Raw genomic sequence first — 25019 nt, 5'->3', positions numbered from 1 at the left:
CGAGTGCAAAATGTGGGATGTGCTCTGAAAAAGTGCGCGGCGCACGCTGGCGCACAGGTCATTGAACACCGTGCGATAAGGCCACAGCGAATTCTCACATAGCGCGGCGCACATAACAAAAGTAGGCGTAACACGGGGCGTTACACGCAGAATGGGGAACAACTCGTGAAAATGTGGGCGTCACGGGGGAAGTACAGGAGGCAAGTGCGCAGAACGCCCACACGCTCGCCTACAACACGTATTCATGGAATCGAATAGGGAAAAACAGCGCACGGCCAAAGACGCGCACAGGCCCATACATGTCCGCCACACGAAAGCAGGCGGTAGTGTCCCTGCGCAGGAAAAAAATGTGCGCCAAAGTTCTACACGTGCGAGAAGTGCCACACGCGATCGGGCCTGGGGGAGCGTGTGCGTGTATTCCAGGGGTGCGTGAGAAGTTCCACACGCGATCGGGTCTGGGGGAGCGTGTGCGTGTATTTCAGGGGTGCGCAAGAAGTTCCACACGCAATTGTCCTGTGCGTGTGTATTTCAGGGGTGCGCGAGAAGTTCCACACGCGATCGGGCCTGGGGAAGCGTGTGCGTGTATTTCAGGGGTGCGCGAGAAGTCTCACACGCGATTGGCCTGGGTGTGTGTATTTCAGGGGCTCGCGGGTGTTTTCACACGTGATTGTCCTGGGCGCGTGTATTTCAGGGGTGCGCGAGAAGTTCCACACGTGATCGGGCCTGGGGGAGCGTGTGCGTGTATTTCAGGGGTCCGCGAGAAGTTTCACACGCGATTGGCCTGGGTGCGTGTATTTCAGGGGCTCGCGGGTGTTTTCACACGCGATTGTCCTGGGCGCGTGTATTCCAGGGGTGCGCGAGAAGTTCCACACGCGATCGGGCCTGGGGGAGCGTGTGCGTGTATTTCAGGGGTGCGCGAGAAGTTCCACACGCGATTGTCCTGTGCGTGTGTATTTCAGGGGTGCGCGAGAAGTTCCACACGCGATCGGGCCTGGGGGAGCGTGTGCGTGTATTTCAGGGGTGCGCGAGAAGTCTCACACGCGATTGGCCTGGGTGTGTGTATTTCAGGGGCTCGCGGGTGTTTTCACACGTGATTGTCCTGGGCGCGTGTATTTCAGGGGTGCGCGAGAAGTTCCACACGCGATCGGGCCTGGGGGAGCGTGTGCGTGTATTTCAGGGGTCCGCGAGAAGTTTCACACGCGATTGGCCTGGGTGCGTGTATTTCAGGGGCTCGCGGGTGTTTTCACACGCGATTGTCCTGGGCGCGTGTATTTCAGGGGTGCGCGAGAAGTTCCACACGCGATCGGGCCTGGGGGAGCGTGTGTGTGTATTTCAGGGGTGCGTGAGAAGTTTCACACGCGATTGGCCTGGGTGCGTCTATTTCTTGGGCTCGCGGGTGTTTTCACACGCGATTGTCCTGGGCGCGTGTATTTCAGGGGTGCGCGAGAAGTTCCACACGCGATCGGGCCTGGGGGAGCGTGTGCGTGTATTTCAGGGGGGCTTGAGAAGTTTCACACGCGATTGGCCTGGGTGCGTGTATTTCAGGGGCTCGCGGGTGTTTTCACACGCGATTGTCCTGGTCGCGTGTATTTCAGGGGTGCGCGAGAAGTTTCACACGCCATTGGCCTGGGCGTTTGTATTTCAGGGGTGCGCGAGAAGTTCCACACGCGATTGGCCTGTGTACGTGATTCCATTGGACCAAAGGCCCTGACAGCGCAGGCGCGTCCGTGACGTGACACGCGCGGGCGTGTCCCTGTACCCGGGGGAATGTTACAAGACCAAAAACTGCACGTCCGAGTGTCAGCCCGCATGATTGGAGGATAGTGCCTCAGTGCGTATACGCGGAAGTGACGTTGGACGTGTGGTGCGGTTTAAAAGGTGCGCGTAGTACGTCATTTCCTTGTACGTGCTTCCTGTGGAGAGCGAGTGGGTGAAATTTGTACTTCTTGTCGGTTCACACGCGATTTACTTCACAGCGTTTCTAGTTCGTACTCCCTGTTACCTCTGTCAGTATTTTTCTGATTTTCTCTTCGACCTGTTTCCTCAAACAGCGTTGACTTCTCCTTTTGTCCTGTCTCCTCAGACAGTGTACAATTCTTCTTTTGGCGGGGGTGTTGCCAACGCGCACACGCGCGTATTTTTCACGCTCTTTTCCCAGGCAGACGGTGAGTCGTGCACATATTTACCAACTGTGCTAGCCCCGTGTGTAGCGTACCCCTTCAGAGGTCATTGTAGGCTGCGTGTGACACGCATACGTTCATTTTTGTGTTTCTGGCTGCCACAGCGTAGTGCAGGTTCCTTTTCACACGCACGTGGTCTACGAGGGGTCGCGTGCACGTCATTTTCTGTTTTATGGGTGCCTGTACGTTGCGTGACCCGTCATCTTTCCCCAGGGGTTACATACAGCCTTGCTAGAGCACTTGGGTATGAATTCCATCTAGTACCCTACCCCTTTGACCCCCAATTGCCCAGGACAATTGTCCACTGCAACTCCCATACGCACAACTCCATCAGTGCCATGGCTGGGAGGCGAGCAAGTGGTAAGGGTGGCAAAGGTGGCCGAGCCTCAAGAGGTGGGCGTGGTGGGCACGGTAGGGGACATGGCCAGGATTTGCAGACTCCCCCAAGCCCCCCACGTGTGGAGGACCAGTCAGGGACACACACCCCTCCCCCCCATGGTTGAGGGAAACGTGGCTGACACCATCCCTGCTCAGCCCTTGTTGGACCGGCCCGTTGTGGCACCTGACCTAGCACAGGGTGACTCCCAGGCTGACTTCCAGGTCGCCAAGTCTAGGCCACGGGTGGCGGCGCAAGCCAGTGTCACCAGGCCACGTGGTACAGGGGCAGCCATGTCATCTGCTGCCCCGAGTAGGCGGGGTGGGGAGGCTGCAGGGGCAGCTGCAGCTCCGTCCACCCTAGCTCTGACTCCCCCAGCAAGGAGATGGGGGTGTCAGTGTTGGTAGGTGCGCCTGTGGTGGTTACGGATGCAGGGCCACACTCCGCAACATCTGATCCTGTTCCTGGGCCAGCAGTTCAGAGGGGAAATGCAGTCCTGCAGCCTCAGGCAGTGCCGACACAGCAAGGCGCAGTTCGCCTTGCCCCAGACAGGTGTGGTGCCCGCCAACGCGGTGGCCGTCCGCCACCAGGCAATACTGCATGGGAGCAATCCATTTACGGTATGGCCAACCAACAGGCAGCATCATCAGAAATGATTGCTCAAGCCATGGAGAGGGTGGCCACTTCCATTGTCCCCCCAGAAAGGCAGATGGAGCTACTACAGCAGGCAACAGACTCCATTTGCCAATCAGTCAGGGAGGACATGTCGGCGTCCAACAGGGACAGACAGGCGGCCCTGGACAATCTGAGGGAATCAATTTCTATAGATGCCCAGGGACAGAGGGAAGCCCTGAGGGGAGAGGTCCGGCACCTCAGGCAGACTCTTGTGGACCTTGAGGCTTCCACTGTCACCAGGACGGAACAGCTGCTGGAGCGCGTCACCCGTACACTCTCAGCAGAGATGCAGGCAACTCGGGCGGAGGTCCGGGCAACAAGTCGGGTGTTGCATGGGGATCTCCGCACCATATCCCTCCAGAACGAGGCCTTCCAGACCCGCATGCTTGCTACCATGGAGGACCAAACTAGGGCATTGCGTGGGCTGCCTCCCATGGCACCACCACCTCCTGTGGCAGCAGCAGCAGAGGTTGAGGAGAGCGAATCCAGCAGTGAATCTCCCACTATTTAGTAGCCGTGCAGGCCATGAGCCCATGGAGGTGTTTTTTTTCTCGCAACATTCACGCAGGTGGCTGTTGGTGGGCACCCTGTCCTCGGACCTCCTGGGTGGCCTCCCCCACTCCCTCTGGCCCACACATGGCCATTTTTGATTTTTGATTTTTTGTTGCAGTGTGTTGCCTTGTGTGGCTCCCGTGGGCATCCACTGTATTCCGGCTGGGCACATGCAGGCTTGTCCTGAGTTTGGGTTAGATGCTTGGGTCAGTGAGACACACACCCCTCCTGCTTCCCGTTTCCATGGGCTTGCAAAGGGTGTGCCCAAGTGACAGTGAATTACACAGTGACGTTGGACTCCCATGAGCTGTGTGCGCAGTCTGTAGTCAATACTGTGTATACATTCCTAGTGCATATTGTTGTTGTATTGTGCACTGCATGGTGTATTGATGTGTGCTTGTGCATCCATGTCTCCCTCCTAATTTGCAGGTTCATTCCTCATGTCTTCACAAGGCCGTCCACTTTGGAGATGGAGCTCATGTTGTGAGCAGTGGAGTTCCAGATGTGCGTGGCAACAACACTGTACAGTTGGAGGTGGTGGATGTGCTGGCATTCTCATGTTGTAAGACTACGTATCCTTTGCCTTAGTACTGTCATGTTTATGCTATGTCGATTGTATTGTGGTAAGTATTTGGTCATGTGTGTTGTTGTTTCTACATTTATGTGGGCATATTTTGTGTGGCCAGTTTCTATTAGGGACTCTGTACTTTGTGACACGTGTCATGTTTGGGGGATGACTTTGTTTGCTCTCACATGGCATGTCATGCCATGGTGTGTTGGGTGGCGGTGCTGGGGAGGGGTTGGGTGACATGGCACTGTTGTCATGTTGTGTCTTGCAAGGGGGTAATGATTTTAGCAGCATAGAAGTGTGTCTTTTGAACACAGCATTGGTGCTGTTTGTGTAGGTAGGGAAGCACACAATGGAACACTTCCAGATGTACAATCTCAGGCTGGTATGGTTGTGACAGTTGACTGTCCATTGACACATCATAATTGTCAGTAACAATCATCATTGATTGTCAGCTGGTATGTGCCAGGGCTGTGTGCACTCCACAGGGGTGTGATTTTATGTGAAGTAATTAGCCACGAGCTGCGTACGAGCTGCCTCACCCCCTGCCCTTTCCCCTCCCATGTGCTGTGGGCATGCATGTGGTTGGGGATGTGGGGGCACCACCATGTCCACGGCCAGGCCCTGGCGTGTTGCAACGCTGTGCAGGACACATGCTGCCACTATGATCCTGCACACTACTGGGGGAGCGTATAACAGCTGCCTGCCAGAACGGTCAAGGGAGCAGAAGCGTGACTTGAGCACTCCGAATGTGCGCTCCACGATGCCCCGGGTTGCAATGTGGGCTGTGTTGTATCTTACCTGGGGTGGCGTGGTGGGGTTCCGAATTGGCGTCATCATGTGGGTGCTGAGAGGGTAGGCACTGTCCCCTGGGGAGGTGGTGATGGGTATCATCAGTGGGGTTGTGACATTACTCAGTATCTGACATGCATGCATGTGCAGTGGCATTTATACTCATTGAGCAGCCATGTATCGCCTTGCCGCCCAGCTTCTATGTCCCGGTTTAGGGTAGACATTCTGTAGATGAAACTGTCGTGGGTGGAGCCTGGATAGTTGGCGTATACTGAGGTGATGATTCCCTTGGCATCACATACTACCTGGGCGTTGATGGAATGCCAGTGCTTGCGGTTTCTATAGATGTGCTCAGTTGCCCTGGGGGGACGTAGAGCCACATGGGTGCAATCAATGGCACCTAGCACTTTGGGGAATTGTGCCACCCTGTAGAAGTCCTGGGCAACAGCCTGCCTTTCTGCAGGTGTTCTGGGCAGGTATATGTGCCTGCGGACAGATGGGCATGCAGTGATGATGGCCAAGACCTGGTGTAGGCAGCGTGACTGCGTGGCCTGTGACACCCCCCCCACTATGGCACTTGTCCGCTGAAATGATCCAGTGGCCAGGAAGTGCAGTACATCGAGGACCTTCTCCAGGGGGCTGAGTGCTTGGGAGCACAGGGTGGTTGATGTGAGGTCATCCTCCCACTCACTGACCAGGTCGAGAATTATGTGAGGTGGAAACCTGTACCTCCCATACACATGGTCATCAGGCATCCCAAAAAGGCTGGTTCTGGGTGTAAAAATTCTGGCCCGGACTATCCTCCTCCTGCGGTATCCCACGGCCACTGCTGCTAGGAACGGTATGTTCATCCTGGCGTCTGAGCTTGTTTGTTGTTTGCGTGCACTTTTATGCTGTGCGGGTGGACGTACGCCTACTTCCTGCTGGCGTACGTGTTTCCGGATTGGCCATGTTCGTTTCCATGAATACGTGTTGTAGGCGAGCTTGTAAAACTTCCCGCGCAGCCCTGGAATACCCGCACCCAGCCCAATCGCGTGTGGTACTTCTCACGCACCCCTGAAATACCTGCACGCAGCCCAATTCCGTGTGAAACTTCCCGCGCACCCCTGAAACACACACACACAGCCCAATCGCGTGTGAAACTTCCCGCGCACCCCTGAAATACACGCACGCAGCCCAATCGCGTGTGAAACTTCCCGCGCACCCCTGAAATACCCGCACGCAGCCCAATCGAGCGTGAAACTTCCCCAGCACCCCTGAAATACACGCACGCAGCCCAATCGTGTGTGAAACTTCCCGCGCACCCCTCAAATACCCGCACGGAGCCCAATTGCGTGTGAAACTTCCCGCGCACCCCTGAAATACCCGCACGCAGCCCAATCGCGTGTGAAACTTCCCGCGCACCCCTGAAATACACGCACGCAGCCCAATCGCGTGTGAAACTTCCCGCGCACCCCTGAAATACACGCACGCAACCCAATTGCGTGTGAAACTTCCCGCGCACCCCTGAAATACACACGCCCAGGCCAATCGTGTGTGGAACTTCCCGCGCACCCCTGAAATACACGCGCCCAGGGCAATTGCGTGTGGGAGTTCCCGCGCACCCCTGAAATACACGCGCCCAGGCCAATCGCGTGTGGAACTTCCTGCGCACCCCTGAAATACACGTGCCCAGGCCAATCGCGTGTGGAACTTCCGACGCACCCCTGGAATACACGCACCCAGGACATTTGCGTGTAGAACTTCCCGCGCACCCCTGATACACGCACACGCTCCCCCTGGCCCGATCGCGTGTGAATCTTCTCGCGCACGCGTGTTCCCGACGCCCGTAATACGCGTTCCCCGCTTTTGCCAGTCCGGTAAACAGGTACAGTGTTGGCGCAGCCCTTTGCGATGGTTTTGCGATCTTGATGGCTTTTCCTTGCGCAAGGGCGTTCTTGGGGGCGTAACTGGCGCTGCTGCAGGGTCGCTGCGCCACTCTGTGCCACGTCTGCTTTTGGAGGCGAGAATCCATGATTGCGCTGTGCGCGGGAATTGATTTTATCGCACGCGGCTGGCGCAGACATTCGCACGGGCACGCTGTGCGCCAGCCGCGTGCGACACTTTTGAGAGGAATTACATGAATCGGCCTGAAGGACTACTTGGAACAGGACACGCGGCCACAGGTAAGCGTGCGAGAGGGTCCCCTGAGGGGGCTGCATTAATTTCAATGTGGACACGTGAGTCCGCATGGAGGTGCGGAAACTAAACGGCAAAATTAGAGAAAGTGATTTATAATTATTTCTTAAAGTATATCGTGGGGCACACAAGGACCTTTTAAAGCAGAATTAACTACTGCAAGTTCCATTTTATTCAGATTAGTCAAGAACTTATGAGTACATTTACATTAATTTTGGGCCACATTTGGATTCATTTTCCAAACACTATTGAGCAAATAAATGATAAGCATAAACCCTGGTGTTACATGTAGTGTTTTTTAATTCACAGGGATTTAACCCATGACAAACCCGTTATCAACAATAGAGACAGACTAAAGCAATATGAGTATTGAACAGGAAGCATTAGGTAAGAAGATATAAATTACCACTTACATTTACCAAAATATAAAACCCAATACTTTCTTACACTTTATGAACAGCATGAAAGTGGTAACTAATATATTTTCTTGCAAACATTTCTCTCTCTGTGTTTATATTATGTTTTGTGTTTTTTCGTAACCCTCAACATTCCGACCCTTTACCCCTCCCAAAATGGCCATCTAATGTAATGAAAACATGTTTTGTTTATACTGAATGTTAAAAAATGGTTTACATATTATTTTGTAATTTCACTTGGACTTGACCGTACATGTTTTGGTTCATTTTTGAAATTTGTTAATTGTTTATGTGTTTTGGAATTTTTTCTATAAATCAGCCCTGATTTGAAAAAGACGATGTGTTCGTCGAAACACAAAGTTTTCTCCTTAATTGTACTCTTTATGTTGCCCTTTGTGTAATCACAAAGGGCAACATAAAGAGTACAATTAAGGAGTTTCAATAAAAGATATCCATCCTTATACAAAATCAAGAGAAGGAGAGTCTGGTGGATTTTTTCTTTTCTTCTCAAAGCATAAGGGCGCATGAGAGAAATAGTAACCAAAAAGTTTGCTTTTGTGTCTTAATCAAAACGGAGTTGAGGAACCGGAACTCCGTGGTTATAATCACATGCGACCACGAAAAAGTGAAAAGTCTTAACAAAACAGTGTAGTATCTGGAAATTGTCGGGGCGCTGAGGTTTTTCAAAGGGAAGCCCAAACAAATAAGGTTCCTCGAAAAGTATTTTCTCTCTACACCTAGGGGGCACTGCGCGGGATTCCCCGTAACTGTTACTGGAACTGCAACAACATGCGTACAAATTTCCATAACTCTGGTAAACCTCCAGAAAATCAGTGTGCAAACCCCTGTAAACCGTTCCTGCACCCCGCTACACTGCTTACGTGCACCCCTAACTTCTATCAGAATCCGGACTGCGTGCACGCACCCCTAAATCCACCATGCGTTTTTTACCTCTGCACTGTGATTCCTATGCGCAAGTGTCTATATGCCTACCTTCGGGTTCCGGTTACATCGAAAGCTTTGCATGGTCATTTCCACAACGTGAGGTTGCGCGGTCAGATCCATGAATACGATTTTACCAGTGCAGTTGTGGGCATGCACGCGAGATGTCCCTTGTAACATCCACATTTTCCCTTGTTCTTCCCCATTTTGAAAGTTCCGCCCCCTACTCGGTCTATGCGCAGGCCACGCCCTGCGAGGTGTCTCGTGCAAGGCCTTCAGCCACTTGCATAGATGAGCAGAGCCTGCGCGAAGTCCCTGCTGTGTACAAAAAAGAGCTGCGCAGTCGATTCCATGAATCCCTATGTACGGTGCAATGTATTCCATGAATCGGGTGATGCAGCTTATCTTATCTGCAGCTTTGTAAGTGATTCACTTCATGCTGGTATTTAAAAAAAACCTAATGACTATAGAGTTGCTCCATATATAATTATAGTGCAATTTAGGCATTTTGCATCGCAAGGTTATTTGCTACCTAGCTTACTTATGGCAACTTGTTCTAAAGACACTTTCATGGTGCCTCCAAGTATCAAAGACTGATGATGTTCTTTAGATGTCCTTTTCTGTGAAGTCAGAGAGCATGGGCGGAGCTCTAATAGATGAGTTTCCTGCATCTGTAATGATTCAGCAGTTTTATTTTTTATTGTTACTTGTTAAAATGCCATCTGCCACTAATGTTCCCAAAAAAGTAGATCGGGGCAAGGGTGGACGGTTTGGGGACGCGAATGAGACAGTATGGAATTGCTCGCACTGCATTTGGGTGGTGGGGGGATTAGCAGGACTTTTTTCGTGGCTCGCCCCCTCACCCCACACCACAACCCCCCCTTTCACCTCTCACTCTTACAATGCCGAATAGTCCCCTCGTTATACCCATTTCCCCAGTGGGTATGTAATATTTGGGTCAGTCGAAAGGCCGTGAGTACATGGTCGGGAGCGAAGATGACACCGTCCAAAAACTGTAAACAGTACTCTAAAGGTTGAACATTACAGTACTGTAGTTATGCAGCAGAAATGTTTTACTCCCTTGCAGTTGTTCAATGCAGTGCATTAGTGAATTTATTCTCCATTATAATCTATTCACCACACGCTACCCTCTCCTTCCCCACAGCAGGGGAACAGGGGGTGTTGACTTGTACATCAACAAAACATGTTTACCATTTCGCACTGTCCTTTTTTCCATTTGAGGACCTTACACGACACCAGATCGGTGAATCGTTGTTATGAACATATGGAGGCGGGTTTCCCAGCTGGGGGAGCAGCAGGGTGACAAACTTCATTTTGAAACGAGCCCCACATATCTTCTTCGCGGTCCCTGCACGCTCAGGCTGTACTGGCAGAAACTATGGCAACACTGCCCTCCCCCAGGCACCCCCTCATTCCTTTCCTGCCTCGGCCCCTCCTCTGGACCCACCCCTCGGTGTTTCGGTTTCGTTTCCGGATCTGTCTCTTCTCCTCGTCGGTCACAGCTAGGGCTCTGGATCCGGGGCTGTCCCGTCTTTCCCCGACCCCTTCTTCCCAGGATTTGAGTGACCCACCCCCCGTTTACCCATCGCAGGAGTATGGAGCGAGAGAAGAGCTGCTGCGCCTATGACTCTACGTGGGAGGAGGAGGAGGACGACGACGAGGCGGAAGAGCAGCTCACGGAGGAGAGGGCGCCCAGCAAGGTGACGGGAGAGGGTGGGCGCAGGGGCCGGGCAGGTGCACCGGGGCAGGGCAAGCAGTGAGGGCCGGGGCTGGTGAGGGCAGCCCGCAGCTGGGGGTTAGATTACGGCCTTGGTGGAGGCTGGTGGTGTCGCATAGCAAGGGGTCAGAGGGCAGGCCCAGGAAGGGTCCCTCAGAACAGAGAAGGATGAGGCACAATAAGGATTTGTGATTGACAGAAGGGATGCGAGGGACCTTGCATGATGTGATGGATGCTCGGGGTCTGATGCAGTGCGCGAGATGGAAGAGGGGGGAGAGGCACGGGAAGTGGAGTCTGCCAAGAGAGAGAGGTGCTATGGTGGTCAGGATTGGCTCTAAGCAGAAACACCGGTGCCGGGGATGAGGTAAAGGGCCCTGATGGCGGGAAAAGGCTGCCTGAAAAAGGGGATAGGGGTTGGGGTTCTGACCCAGGGGGTGGGGGTGAGAAGGGCACATAAATATTCTCATTCAGGCAGGGGGATTCGAAAGAAGCCGGGAAGAGGTACAACTGTAAAAAAAGACTTGCATGGCAGCCGTTGACCACTATGAGGCACAAGACCACACATCGTCCTGTGAAACCGAAATTTGAGTGACTGTAACCCCGAGGACATGAGTAATCACACACTACCCAATGCCCGGCTTTCATACTACACGTATCACATGACAACGCTGTGCTTATTGGTTGCCATTGTGAAAATATCAACTGCATATTAATCCAGAACGGACTTTACATCTCTAGTATTCTTGCACCGATGGGATCGGGCGAATCCAGTTAACAAGCTGGCGACCCAGTTTCTTTGCTGTCTTTCATGGGGTCCAGCTATTGTTATCGAGCTGGGCCCCGTTGGTGCTATGAACATCCGCACCGTAGCTGGAGGCCCAGTGCCTGTGCCTGGGAGCACCCAGTCTTATTTATTTTATTTGTATAGCGCATCAAGACACAGAGGCAACTGAGCGCTGTTCTTTACATATAATAAGGTCATACAGTTGAACAAATAATTATAACTGAAATAGTCATAATACAAGTTGAGTAGACATAGCAATGGTCAATATACAGATATACATTTGCATGATAATAATAAAAGAATAATCATACGTTAATACAGCTAATGGGGGGAAAAATACAGTTTCATGATTATGTACAGTGGTAATAGTAGTGTTGGCTGATGTAATTTAAGGTGTGGGAAGGTTGAAATCCTGGTCTAAAAGCCAAGTTTTGACCTTGTTTTTTTGTGACTGTCTTTTTTTAATATATTGGTTTTGTAGCTGGACTGTGAAGGCCCTTATGGAGACGGAAAGTGTGTTCCATTTTTTGCAGCCAAGACAAGGAAGCTGACCCCACCTGCTCGTTGTTGGTTAAATCTTGGTATGGTGACACTATGGGACTGTGCGGATCTACTAGGTCGCACTGATGTGTGTCGTACTATGGTGTCGCAAAGGTATAGCGGTGCCTGGTTGTGGAGGCATTTGTGTGTTATAGAGAGTGCTTTGAGGTCTATCCTTTGCTTGACATTGAGCCATTTTAAGTTCTGTCTCGCTGATGTGATGTGATGTGCTGTTTCCTCTGGGATATTGCAGGTTGATCTGACTGCATTATTTTGCATGACTTGCATTTTGTTAATGTTGAATTGTGATGTTCCTAAGTAGATCGCGTTACAATAGTCTAACTTAGTACTAAAGCTCTTGCTATTGTGATGCAATTATTAGGGGATAAGTATGGACAACATGCTGTAATTAGTTTACATGTATATGATGTAGTTGAGGCTAAGGCCTTTGTCTTGTTAGGGAAAGTGTAGAATCAAGGTAGCTACCAAATGTTTTCACATCATTGGCTACTTTAATAATGTTGCCGTCAATTTTGAAGGACGGTTCTAATTTACTCAGTTTTTGTGGAGAGCCAAGCAGGAGTAGTTCGGTTTTGTTGTCGTTTAAACATAAACCATGCTTGGCCATCCATATTTGTATACTACTATATATGTCATTCAATTTTTTTACTGTCTACAGGGTAGTCACTAGTGATGGGTATGAGTACCTAGGTGTTGTCCGCGTAGTTTGTATACGTAACGTCCAGGTAATCAAGTATGTCAAATAAAGGCTTGGTGAAAACGTTGTAAAGTTTTGGGGACACACAGGAACCTTGTGGCACACCACAAAAGACTGTTGTGGGAGATACTGATGTAGTAGGGGCAAAGACCTTCATAGATCTATTGCTAAGGAAGGATTTGATCCAAGTGTTCGCCTGATTAGAAAAATGAGCCGGGGACTGACAAATGATTGCAAAGGATTTCATGGTTCACCAGATCAAATGCTGCTGATAGGTCGAGTAGTAAGAGAAGGGCAGACTTTCCTTTATGTTTTAGGGCTTGAATTTGTGTCTTTAGTTCTATGAGCGTGGTTTCCGTCCCATGTCTTGGCCTGAAAACTGATTGTGTTAGGCCTAGTAAATTATTAGTTTCCAAGTATTGATGAATTTGGAGGTAAGCTGCACGGTCCAATATTTTTAGCAGGAAGGGTACCGTTGTAATGGGTCTATAGTTATACAGGTTATTGGGATCTAGTGTAGGTTTTTTCAATAGAGGGAGTACCCAGGCATCTTTCAGATTGGTAGGTACAATACTTGATTTGAAGGATCCATTAATAAATGTAGTGATAAAGGGAGCAAGTTCAGAAGTAGCTTTCTTAATAATCGTAGCAGGGCAGACATCACCCTTACAGTTAGATGGTTTAAGTATGATTAGCTCTACTTCTTTGATGGATAGGGGTTTGAATCTGAATTGTGGCAGGCTATAGTTAGAGGTAGGTGGTGGATTCTGTGGTAAGGCATGAGCTATAAGATTATTTTTTTTGTAGATATTTTATTGAGAAGGAGCGCAATTTTATCTTGTAAGTGTGAAGGACCGGAGGGGGGTGTCTGTACTTCCGCTCTCTATATGGCAGAGGAGAGGCACAGAGGACCCCAGCCAATATTCTCAATTATTTGCACGTGGTCGAGCAATCGAGGCCTAGCTTCTCAGGAGGTGATGCAGGCTGGTTCTTAAGTACAGTGTAGTCCCCAAGCACCCACAAAGGAATGTCCGCACACTGTATTAGTTAAAACACAGTCTTTATCTAGTTAATATTCAAAGTTATGTACAATATCACAATAACTCACTTTGTACTCAGTTATCTATAATGGCAAATATACAGTTCTACGTGGTACCACAATTACTATTAGATCTCTTTAAAGTGTAACAACTGTATGGTTAAATGTCACACAAATCAGTTTGTAAAGGAAACCAACAATAGCTAAAAGAGGACGCAGTTGGTTAGAACAATTGGCAGAATACTGGCCCCGATACCTAGACACAGTTCTGTGTGGAGACCCCCCCCCCCACGTGGGCAACTTGTAGAATAAAGATATATCACAAGCCCAGTCCATATATTGTTCACAAGAGACTTTCCAATAGTTCTGCAACCCCAAAGTACCTGGTGTTGTAGCATTCCTCGTCGTGGAATCGACTGCCCTTCTTGAGTGCCTTCCCTATAAGGCAGGGGTCACAGGTCGTCGAACGTTCGACGGAGAACAGGGTGGGCTACGATGGTGAAGTGGCAGCTTCTTTCCTAGCGGTGCTCATTGACAAGGAAGCGTAAACGTCCTGCAAGGAAGAGGCGTGCGGGGCACCTCAATGTCAATAGTTGTGGACCTCAAAGAGTTTGAAGAACTGTGGCCCAGCAAGGGCGTCGAGTCGTCGGTGTCTCTGTGGTCTTTGGGTGGTGGGAAACCCACCAGCGGATACTCCTCGGCGCGTCGACGGCCTGGCCTTCTCCAGCAGGATAAGACGGGTGATGATGCAGACGAGAGCGTCCTTGGATTCGAGTTCTTAGCCAAACAGGAGCACGGCGGCTCCGGTCGGCGACAGCGGTCATCGACCGTGGCAGACAACAGTCCGGGCGCTTCTTTTGGGGATTCTGCGGCAGTCCCCGACTCCGGTCGGCAGCCTGTCGTAGGACTGTCTACCAGGAAGCTTTGGCAAAGATCAGCTGGTGCATGATGGTCCCTCGTAGCTCGGGAAGAGGGCACCTTACCAGGTCCTCTCTGCGTCAGTCCTTGGAGACACAGCAGCTTTCAGATCGATGAAGGAGAGCAACAGCAATTCTTCTCTTCCAGCAGGGCTTCAAGGTCAAGCGTCAGTTTCACTCCAGTTAGTCTTCGTAGTTTGGACTTCATCTCTGAACACTTCTGAAAACGATTCCTAGCAGTGAGAGGTTCCCAGATATACTGTTGATCTCCCATTCATTCCACTGGGTCACACTCGAGCATCCAATCACTACGAAGGGCATTCAGCAGTCATTCAGCCAATCAGGCGCACAGTGCCCGTACCCTGCTCTGTGGGCCACACACAGGTGCCCAAAAACATACACTAGGGGCACAGGGTTGTACCCCCACCCCTGGGTGCCATAAGGGTATCCCAGGGTCTGTTCACCAAAACCAAAAGGGAGAGCTACACCGCTAGGAGTCCCACATGAACTCCTGCACGGAAAACGCGACAGAACACACGATAAAAGGCAGTAAAGGACAAGGATACGGAGGCCCTGTCCCTCCGATGTATTTCCAGCATCACAGTAAGGCATTCTGAATATTGGTGCACCAAAGGGTATCATTAGTGCAGGAGTCTGGTATGGGAGCGGGTGATTCCAATTCTTTCAGAATATTGAACAGTTCCTTAGTATTGGAGTTAACTAGAACGATCGAATTGAGAAAGCTATCTTTTTTAGCCTGAGCAATGGCTAATTTGTAGTTGAAGGAGGCTGCTGTGAAGAGATCTTTATTTTGTTTAGAGGGATTTTTTTCCAGGTAGTTTCTGCTGAGTGTTTCTCTTTCCTGAGTAACTTTAATTGAGGCGTATACCATTTGTTGATGTGGGCGCAGGGTTTTGATTTCTGTAGTTTTTAGTGGGGTTATTTTGTTGATGGCATTAAGGATAGTCTCATTATATACATTTACTAGATCAGAAGGATTGTGGGATGTGTTATGGGTCGTAGTAGTGGTAGCAGGCTTTCAAGTGTGAGAATATGTTTACTTCTTTTCATGGAGGCAGGGGCTTGGGAGGGTGGTGATTGTGGTCTAGGTTTATCAATGGAGAATGTAATTAAGTGGTGGTCAGTCCACAAACATGGTGTGTTAGCCAGTACCTTGATGCTGCAATTAAGGTCTGCCAGCCAGCCGAGGGTAAGGCCTTTGTTGTGAGTTGAACAAGTGATACAGTGAGTGAACCCTAGATTGGAGATTGGAGATGCTTTAGAGTCTTTAGGGTCATTCAGCCCTAGGTTAAAGTCACCTAGAATTATGATTTGGGATTTACATTTAGTATTAGCAGATAATAGGTGCAAGATATCATCTTCAAGATGATATTGCCGGGGGTCGGTAAATCAAGTGCAAGGTAATGGTTTATGTGGCAGATGTAGATAGTTTGGCTGAGAGTAGTTCAGGAGAAGGTAAATGTTGGTTGTTAATCATTCTTAGTTCTAGTGTTGTTCTAAATGCAGTTCCACCTCCTTTAGTGGCGTTGGCCACTCTGTCTGAGCGTATAATAGAGTAGTTATCTGGTAAGGTTGGTGCTAGTGCGGGGCCAGATGTAGGGTTCAACCAGGTTTCCGTGATAGCCAAGATGTCAAGGTCATTAATGCACAAAATGTCTGGAGCATGTGCTTGGAGGGATTTGGCATTGATGAGCCCTATTTTTAGTGAATTAGTATTAATGCTAGGTAGTGGAGACTGTACTTTACAATTGTTATCCATTTTTGTAGGTTCTATAGTAGCGCAGATTTTGCTTGATGAGGTACAGTGCTTTTTTTTAGGTTTGGATCTGTAGTGTTGTGAAAGTCTAGATCCTAGTCTAAGGTTTCTCTGTGATATAGGGCATGGGTGTATTGTGGTGCGAGAGTGAGTTATGGTTCTTTGAGGAGGGCAACTCGGTGTTTGGTAACTCAAGGTCGGCCATCAGATAAGACATGGTTCAGAATTTCTATTTACTGGCCTAACTTTGATAGCAAACGCTAAATCATCCTGTATGGGTAGTAGAGGAGGGAGTGTGGGAGGAGCATATGTATTTCTGTCCAGACATGGCTTTAGGAATGGCGATGGCAGAATGTTATTTGGTACTGGCAAGTTAGTTGACATCATTAAATTGGTGGAGCGTGGGCCATATTGTGTGGGCAGGAAATCTCAAAAATGAGATTAGGTAGTTTTAGCACATTCAACATCTTGAGGAGGCCTAGCAATACCATGTAATGTGCATACATTTTGTCTAATACAACTAGTGAAAGGTTAGCTCTCGCTTACACAGAGCTTGATAAGTATTGTATGACTAGGAAGTATGTAAACTGGGCTAATATGGTATAATGAATCAGCAGCTAGGGTACAGAAATTAGCCTAAGGTACATTACAACAGGGTCTATGTCAGCTATTCTTTAATCATTATACATCGAAAGGGCTCATACAATAGGATTATGAAGCACATTAATTTAGTGCAGGCTAAGCTAATACAGTATGATAAGGCACAATTGAAGTACAGTGTACTAGCGTCAGCTGCCATGTGATGGGATTGGAATGCTGTGACGCTATACCTTGTTGATTATATAGTGGGCTCAGTACAATAGCATATTTAGGAAAAAAAGGCTAATCTGACACGGTGCAATAGCATAGCAGTACAGAAAGGTTGTTACATCACACTAGTGTCATACTTTACAGAATGCTGGTGTCGCAAAATGGAATAGGGTGTCACCGTGATTGGAACAGAGCGACAGAGTGGGCTAGCTAGATTAACTCAACATGCACGTACCGCATAGTAAAATAGATAGTATAGTACGGAATGCGATGGTGATGACGAGATTCAGTACGGCTCAGTAGAGTGTGACAATGTCATAAAATGCGTCCGAAGTGATTATGGTAACTCGGCTTCACATAGGTCTGGGCCGTGTAAGAGGACGATGGACGGAGCAAACAGAAATGCGTGGGCACAGTGTTCTCTGGGTAGGAGTTCGCGATTCTCTGTTAGATTGTTACAGTTGTCAGAGAGTGGACAGTTCTGGTTTGGAGCTATACATCAGACTTTGTATGCTAGGGTAAATATACATAGTGAGCAGTGTGCAATGTGCTCTTGAGTGATTACTTGCTTACCCGATGGTGAGAATACAAATTGGTTTCCTCTCACGGCTTCGATGCGGCTGGTGACAGGCTGAAGACAGGAGGTGGCCTTATCTGTGCGGGCCTTGCCTGGGAGGGCCGGCTCACGCCTCCATCGTGACGGCGTGATAAATATGGTTGAGATGTCCAATCACTGAGTGTGTTGGTGTTGTCAAGGTTGCTAGGCAACCGTTATACAACAGCGTTGTCAGCCATTTTGGAACAGCTACTTGTGTGTTGTAATGGCGAAAATGTACCCACGGTGCTTGCAAGTAACGGAGATGATCAACTGGGCTTTGTAGGCGGCGAGCGCTGCGGTGCTTACAGGCATCGGCAGGAGGTGGATCGGCTGATCTGGGATGAGCGCCTGCTCATCTCAATGGGGCAGTTCGCTGTGCCCAAGGTGATTCTATAGAGGGAACAGCTGGAGAAGGAGGAGGGCATGGCCAGGGACTCCAGCCCACTCCGAGCGGCAACAAAGAAAGAAAGATGTAGGGGCAGGGCCGATCGTATCCAACTCGTGCAGACCCTGACCACCGTACTGGTAAGAGGGCACCATGACCTGCAGGCGCGTGCTCACACAGTGTCGGCCTGCAGGCCTAAATGAGAGGGACTCAGTCATTCCATTATTGGAGTCTACACCCCGTTCTGTCTCACGTCCTCTGGCTGTCTTCTTCTTGCTGATAAATGTGATCCATCAGCTGTGATTATTGGCTACCAAGGCCTGAGCCTCATTACACCCATCTTCTCGGGTTGAGTATGTAGTCATTGGTTAGGCTTCTTCTTGGTCTGTGTGGACTTTTCATCTTAGGTCATCGTTTCAAAGGGTCTTCTCAGTGATGGGCCACAGGTAGCGGTCGAAAGGGTTTGCAGTGTTGGCAGCAAGTCATCTGATCAGGGGGTTCAGGTTCTGATCCAGTCCTTGGCAGAAGTTCTTACTAAGCTCCGCTAGATGTTCATCCAACATCTCGATGTCCAGTTCTCTGTGAAGGTTGGCTGTCCTTGTGAAGATTGGAGCTCCAGGCGATATCCGCAGGGCCTTGTTCTGGACTATCTGAAGACTCTTCCGGTGTCACTCATGGCAGATCATCCATGCGGGAGAGGCATACATCAGTCAGGGTAGGTATGATGATCGTCTTGTAGACGTTGATGTTTGTCCAGAGGGGCATGATCTTGGTCTTCAGGCGTGGGTACAGCGCTGCTTCTTTCCTTTTGCCTTCTGCTGAGTATTCTCGATATGGCTTCTCCAGTTGAGTTTGCTGTCCTGGGTCACACAGAGGTAGCAGCTGCTGCTCTCTCCTGTGCCTACAGTTGCTCCTTATATAAGCTTGAGACATGAGGCCCATCTTAAAAGGGCAATACACTTGGGAAGGCCACACATTGCACTGTACATCTTAAAGGGCAACACACTTGGGATGGTCACACACCGCTCTGTCCACGCTATTTCCAGAATTAAAGAAGTACTCTAAACACAAACGTATTGGCTGATCATATGTGTTTCATTGATCACTTCTAAATTTACTTTCACAACAGACCGATGCTGTGTGATTCACCTCATTTCGTTTCATTGTATTATGTTTTCAACAGCATTTTGGTTGATTGTATGTGCTACCTGAATCAATGTGTAAGACTTGGAGGCACATGGGATGATACATTGTATATCTTGTCTTGCACATTGTTGACTGATCACTATTTGTGATTTATGAATATTTAGTACATGACGCCTGATTTATAGGGTGTGGCGCCAGGTGAGACAAAATGTGTTTGTATTGTTAATACCCAATGCCCCTCCCAGTGTCTGCATGCCAATTGGGCCTTTGTGCACTCTGGCCCCAGTAAGCCTCCGCATGAATGGGCGGAGTGCAGGATTCACTTTCTGCCACGCATCTCAAGGAGCTCTGCAGAGAACCATGTGGTTGTATGATTGGTTCGTTTGGCCTTCCTGTGGGTAAGCGGGCCAATGGCTTCAACCGCTTGGCTAATGATACTGTTGTAAGTGGCTGCCAGGGTTTCGGGGTCTTTCGAGAATTGGGCCTTGAGGGAAGGCAAGTGCAGATAGGGAATGAGCCTTTCCTTGGTAAGCTGCCTGGAGCTCCTGCTTAGTGCTGGAGGAAGCGGTTTAGCTGGGATTTTGTCAATATTCAGTGTGAAGCAAATAGCATGGTGGTCCAACCATGGAATTGAAGATGTGGCAGTGATAGTCGGGGTGCAATTGTGGTGTGCGATCCAATCTAAGGTGCAACCATTGATGTGGGTGGGCACTTTCACCGCTTGGTGGAATCCTAGGGAGGTTAGGGATTTGTTGAAGGAGATGGCTTTGGAGTCTTGAGGGGTCATAGAAGCGCATGTTGAAACACCCTTACAGGATGACTTAGGACGATTCCTTTAGGTACTACAGTGTCATCTGGGTACATTAGAACTTCCAAAAGTAACATGTCAATAACAGTTCTGTACATAATATTGGAATGTGGCAGGTGCACTTCAGATTCATTGAAGCATGACAATGAACCGCTAGCAACCCAGAGGATAAACAAAGGCCGTTGTTCTTCGTCTTGTGGACACATGTCTAGCAATGTATCCGCTCATAAGGTTGTAAACTGATCTTGCACAGTGCAACCGTCTAGTTGCGGTGGTCAGTGCACATGCAGAGATTTGTAGTTTGGGCGACACCTATATTAGTAGTAGTGCATCATTTGTAGATCGCCTTTCACCATTAGTATGGTCACAACGCACTGTAGGTTGAATGCCCTCGGTGGACTGGAGTGCAGTTATGGGAAGAAATACAAGGTGGTGCTAGTATGCGTATGTGAATATTGGCCAGTGCTTAACACGTGAGGGATGGCCAAGTCCCTGCTAGCCACCCATGTCGAGCTGGCATGTGGATGGGTGGTGATAAGTGGTCTAGAGGGAGTAAGCGAGAGCGGGATAGAAGTTGTGTGCATCTACGTATCCCATTTTTGTTGTGAATGGCAGCTGTATTCTTATGGCAGATGTGTTTTCAAGTGGTGTATGATGGCAGATGCGTGCAGGTCTGTGGCCATGCCTTCGGCTAGTTTCCCTATGCATGGCGAGTAAGAGGTTAAATGCATGGTGTACATTCTAAGCAGTGACCCAGAATTAATATGGAGATTAAACTCTAAATCAACTTGCTTTAATGTAGGGCTAAATTCTACATGCTCCTAGTATCAGGGGGGGGCGTGGCCAGCGCGCATGTAATGAAGGCGGCTTTCCAAGGAGCTCCTGCCCATGATCCTGCAGCACAAGTAATAAAGGCGAAAATATCGAAGCTCCAGGGCTGAAATTTGACCGAGCCACAATAGAACCTTTCAAGCGTACCTGACCGAAATACCGGAGAAAATCGGTGCAGGCAAAGCTGATAACGAAACACCCTGAGATTTCGCCCCTGCGACATCCAAGATGGCGGCCTGCAACGGAGAGACCCACTAGGCGAGGTGGGACAGAAACGAGACTCGCAGGCCTCCACTGAACGCCATAACAACCTGCCTCCGTTCGACCGGAAACACCACCATCGGGCTCCCACAGCTCAGGAGGAGCAGAAACGCTTGAAGCGGACCGGGGGGGCAGCGGACGGCGAGTCCCGGGGGCCCCGGATGAGGAAGCCGGGCCGTTCGTCGGGAGCGCTCCCGAGGGTGACCTGCCATTACGAGACCGGGAGTCCCGGCTGGGGAGCCGCGGGCCGGGTGGAGCAGAAATCAAACAAAGCCACGGGGGAACCGACTCGCCCGGCGCCTGAAACGAAGCGCCCTGAGATTCCCCCCTTACGACACCTAAGATGATGGTCGCACTGAGCGGCCTGTGGCGGAGCGGATCGCGGAGGCTAACAGAGATTGCAGGCCCCCACGGACAGCTTGACCCAGCAACGGAAGCGGACAATACCCCCATCAGGCTCCCACTACTCCACCCTGCGGTGGGTAAAAGGGGAAAGATCCCTGCGGCGGCCTGTGGGTGGCGGAAAGCAGCTGGACCCGCCGGCTCTCATGGGGAGTGTGCACCCTGAAGCAACTCACCTCAGTGTGACCGTGGACCCCGGCTGGAGCTTTGCGGGCCCCCATCCTAGCCCGCTTGCGGAGGAAGCCCCCCAACACGAGAGACAAGCCAAGAAACAAGCACGGGTAGATCCAAACGAGGGAGCAGACAGGAACCCACGCGGCGTTCCGAACGGCCACCACGAGGCACGAGCAAACGAATCCTGACGACACCTGTGGACCCATCCAACCCAAAATGAAGTAAGTGGCTGCCCCATCTAAGTTCTCACTACCCCACACTGTCACCAGTTATATGGGGGCAACTATCCTCCCTGCGCAGGCTGTGGACAGCGAACTAGGTATTGTGCTAAGGGTAGTGCCTCACACCAGCCTCCGCTTAACTACCGCATGAGTCAGATCAGTGCACGACTCAACCTCACACTTGCAGAGTCCCCCAGAGGTGGGCTCCCCACATCAAACTAAGGCCACAGACTGGAACTGCCAAAGCTAACATCATACCACGCGAGAACCCGGACACCCCGTATGGTATGATGTCTCCCCCCAAAAGCAGGTCCAGAACCGTAACGATGGACTTGTTCACTACAGCTCGACCGAAGACACATACGCCACAAGAAGGGGACACCATGACCGAGCCGCCGACCCCGCCAGAGGACCCCCGTGACTCCCAGATCCTTCAGGCGATTGCAGCACTGAAAACAACTGTTGAAGACATGAGAGGAGAGAGAAATAAAATCGGAACTACAACTAATAAGGCAAGACGCCCGTAACTTGGCCGAGAGAGTCACTGCCACAGAAGCCACTCTACAGGAAACCACAGAGACCACACAGGAGCTAATAGCGAAAGTTAAAGAGCTGGAAACAACAGTGACTCGGTTGGAAGCACGCTCCGAAGATGCAGAAGGCCGGGCCCGACGAAATAACGTCCGGATTCTGGGAGTTCCGGAAGACATGGAGGGCTCAAACCCCACAGAGTTCATAGAAACACTGCTGATGCAGGAAATTGGAGCGGGCAATCTCACCCAGGGGTTCTCTGTGGAGCGGGCCCACAGGTCTCTTCAGAAGCGACCACCTCCCGGGTCTTACCCAAGACCAATGATTGCGAAAATATTGAACTTCAGAGACCGAGAGACTATACTGAGGTTCTCGAGGGAGGGAGGAGAGATCAAAAGAAGCAACGCATCAATAGTGATATATCCTGACTATACCCCTGCGGTACAACGGGCAAGGACGCCTACATTCCCATAAAGGCCAGACTACGAAAATTGAACCTTAAATATATGCTGCTATACCCGGCAAGACTTAAAATACTATACAAGGGAAAGGCCATTTTCCTAGAGACCCCGGCCGCAGCAAATCTATGGCTTGAACACAATAACCTTGCAGAAGACACTGAGGAATTGATGAAACACAACAAAGGATGAAACCACACAAAGGCCCCACATGCACCTAAATATCGAGATCAAATCTACTGCCGCATCAAGGAAATATCACAACTGGGCAGGAAACTGGAAGCCCAATCACAAGGCCGCTGATGACCCCCCCCCCCCCCCCCACCGGAAGAGTGTAGGCAAAAACCTACACACTACCTGAGCCGAAAGACCTGGACAGGACTGGAAGGCCCAGGAGCCCCCGAGCGTTGTCAGTTCGAAAAGACTGCTGGGGGCAGTTCTTTGTTGTTTTTCCTAGTTAATTCATTCCACGCAATGACAGTTAAAACAGTTAGTAAGTCTCCATACAGTAAAATGCAACCAGTGATCTGGCGGGCTGGAATGGCGGTCGAAGAGGGCTGGAATCCACGAGCTGGCGAGGACCCTGGGGCCCTAGACGAGGCTATAAGCACTTCGGGGGAAAGCGAGCGTCTCCTGAACACTCCAGCGGTACCAAGATGGCGGAGCATATTAAGATATTAACTTGGAATGTGAGGGGCCTGGGCACTTATCTTTGTAGAAATAGGATAAAATCCTACTTACGCAGGAAAAAAGTGGACATTGCCCTACTACAGGAAACACACTGTACCACAGAAACCAATGCAAAACTGAAGGAACACTGGGGAGGACAAGGTTTCGGAGCACCCTACTCCAAATACGCCAGAGGGGTTTACACCTGGATCAACCCCCAAGTGCCATTCCACTTGACTAATATGGAAAAAGACCCAGAGGGCAGATACCTAATAATATGGGGCACTCTCGAGCAAAGGGAGATCTGCATAGTGAACTCATATTTCCCCAACAATAACATCCCTGCCCACTTGAAAACACTAAGTGCCAAGATGGTGCAATTTAGAGAGGGCTTTTTCCTGTGGGGTGGAGATTTCAATTGTGTCCATGATTCTGTGCTGGACAGGTCCTGGCCTCCAGTGAAAGGTCCCTCCACAGCCACCATGTCCCTAGCCACCCTGGTCAAGGAACTAGACCTGACAGATGCATGGCGAGTGTTACATCCAGACGAGAGAGCCTATTCATACTACTCCTCCCCCCACAAACTCCACACTAGGCTGGACTACCTCTTCATAAGCAAGGAGCACCTGCCACAAGTAGGGGGCATGCAATATTTAGGGAGGTCTATCTCTGACCACTCCCCACTCCTGATGGACTGGCAGCACAACAGTCCCAGACCACCCATCCCCATGTGGAGAATGCCTACTAATGCCCTGAAGGACTCAGCCTTTAGGGAGGAATTGCAAGAATCCATGGAGAATTACATAGCAGAAAACTCAGGTAGCGTAAAACACATCAGCGTGGTTTGGGAGGCCTTAAAAGTAGTCACCCGAGGGGAAGTTATTGCGAAAGCGGGAGGCATCAGAAAGACACTAAGAGCTGAACTTGAACAGAGAGAAGGCGAGATCCAGAAACTAGAGGCCACCCCAATAGAAACCCCCGGGAGGGAAGACGACCTTAGAACCCTTAGAGATGCCTGCTCCGGCGCGTGGAACAGACTAGCCAAATTTTATTTCAGTGCCAGGACCGACAGAACACACGCAGAAGCAGACAAACCAGGCCGGTTATTGGCCTGGCTGTGTAAACAAGAACACCCCAGACAGATGACCACAATATTGAGGGACGAACATGACACAGAGCACAGAACCCAGCAGAGTATCAACGACACTTTTAAACTTTACTACGCAGATCTATACTCGCATGCGGACAAGATCCCACCGGAACAAATAGCGGATACACTGGAGGAAATAGGCCTACCTAAGCTATCACTAGCACAATCCGACACCTTGAACTCCGACATCACACCAGAAGACATAACAGATGCCTTTCAGTCCCTAGCCACATGTAAAACCCCGGGAAGTGATGGGCTCCCCCCTGAGTTCTATAAAACATTCGAACCCTCCCTAACGCCACTATTACACCAAATCTTTTCAGAGGCATACGAAAGAGGCGTCCTTCCAGACAGTATGAGAGAGACCCTAGTGATCCCAATGC

At 50.1% G+C, this 25019-nt stretch overlaps 1 protein-coding gene across 4 annotated transcripts in view; it reads left to right on the top strand.

Moving 5' to 3' along the window:
* Window positions 1-10153: 10153 nt before the first annotated feature.
* OGFR (opioid growth factor receptor) overlaps window positions 10154-25019 on the top strand; it is a 227014-nt gene continuing 212148 nt past the window's right edge. For 2 of the 4 annotated variants that reach the window (XM_069650774.1, XM_069650773.1), the window contains exon 1: window positions 10163-10400. In XM_069650774.1, coding sequence (XP_069506875.1) covers window positions 10296-10400 — 105 coding nt within the window. In that variant the 5' untranslated portion in view covers window positions 10163-10295. Of the gene's footprint in view, window positions 10401-25019 lie in introns of all 4 variants that reach the window. The other 2 variants (XM_069650775.1, XM_069650776.1) reach the window with 2 other exon arrangements.

Source organism: Ambystoma mexicanum, chromosome 3p (genome assembly GCF_040938575.1).
Source record: "Ambystoma mexicanum isolate Mex_15411 chromosome 3p, UKY_AmexF1_1, whole genome shotgun sequence".
NCBI classification, from domain to species: domain Eukaryota; kingdom Metazoa; phylum Chordata; class Amphibia; order Caudata; family Ambystomatidae; genus Ambystoma; species Ambystoma mexicanum.
The sequence above is the reverse complement of the archived record's forward strand: the minus strand, read 5'-3'. Positions and strand labels throughout refer to the sequence as shown.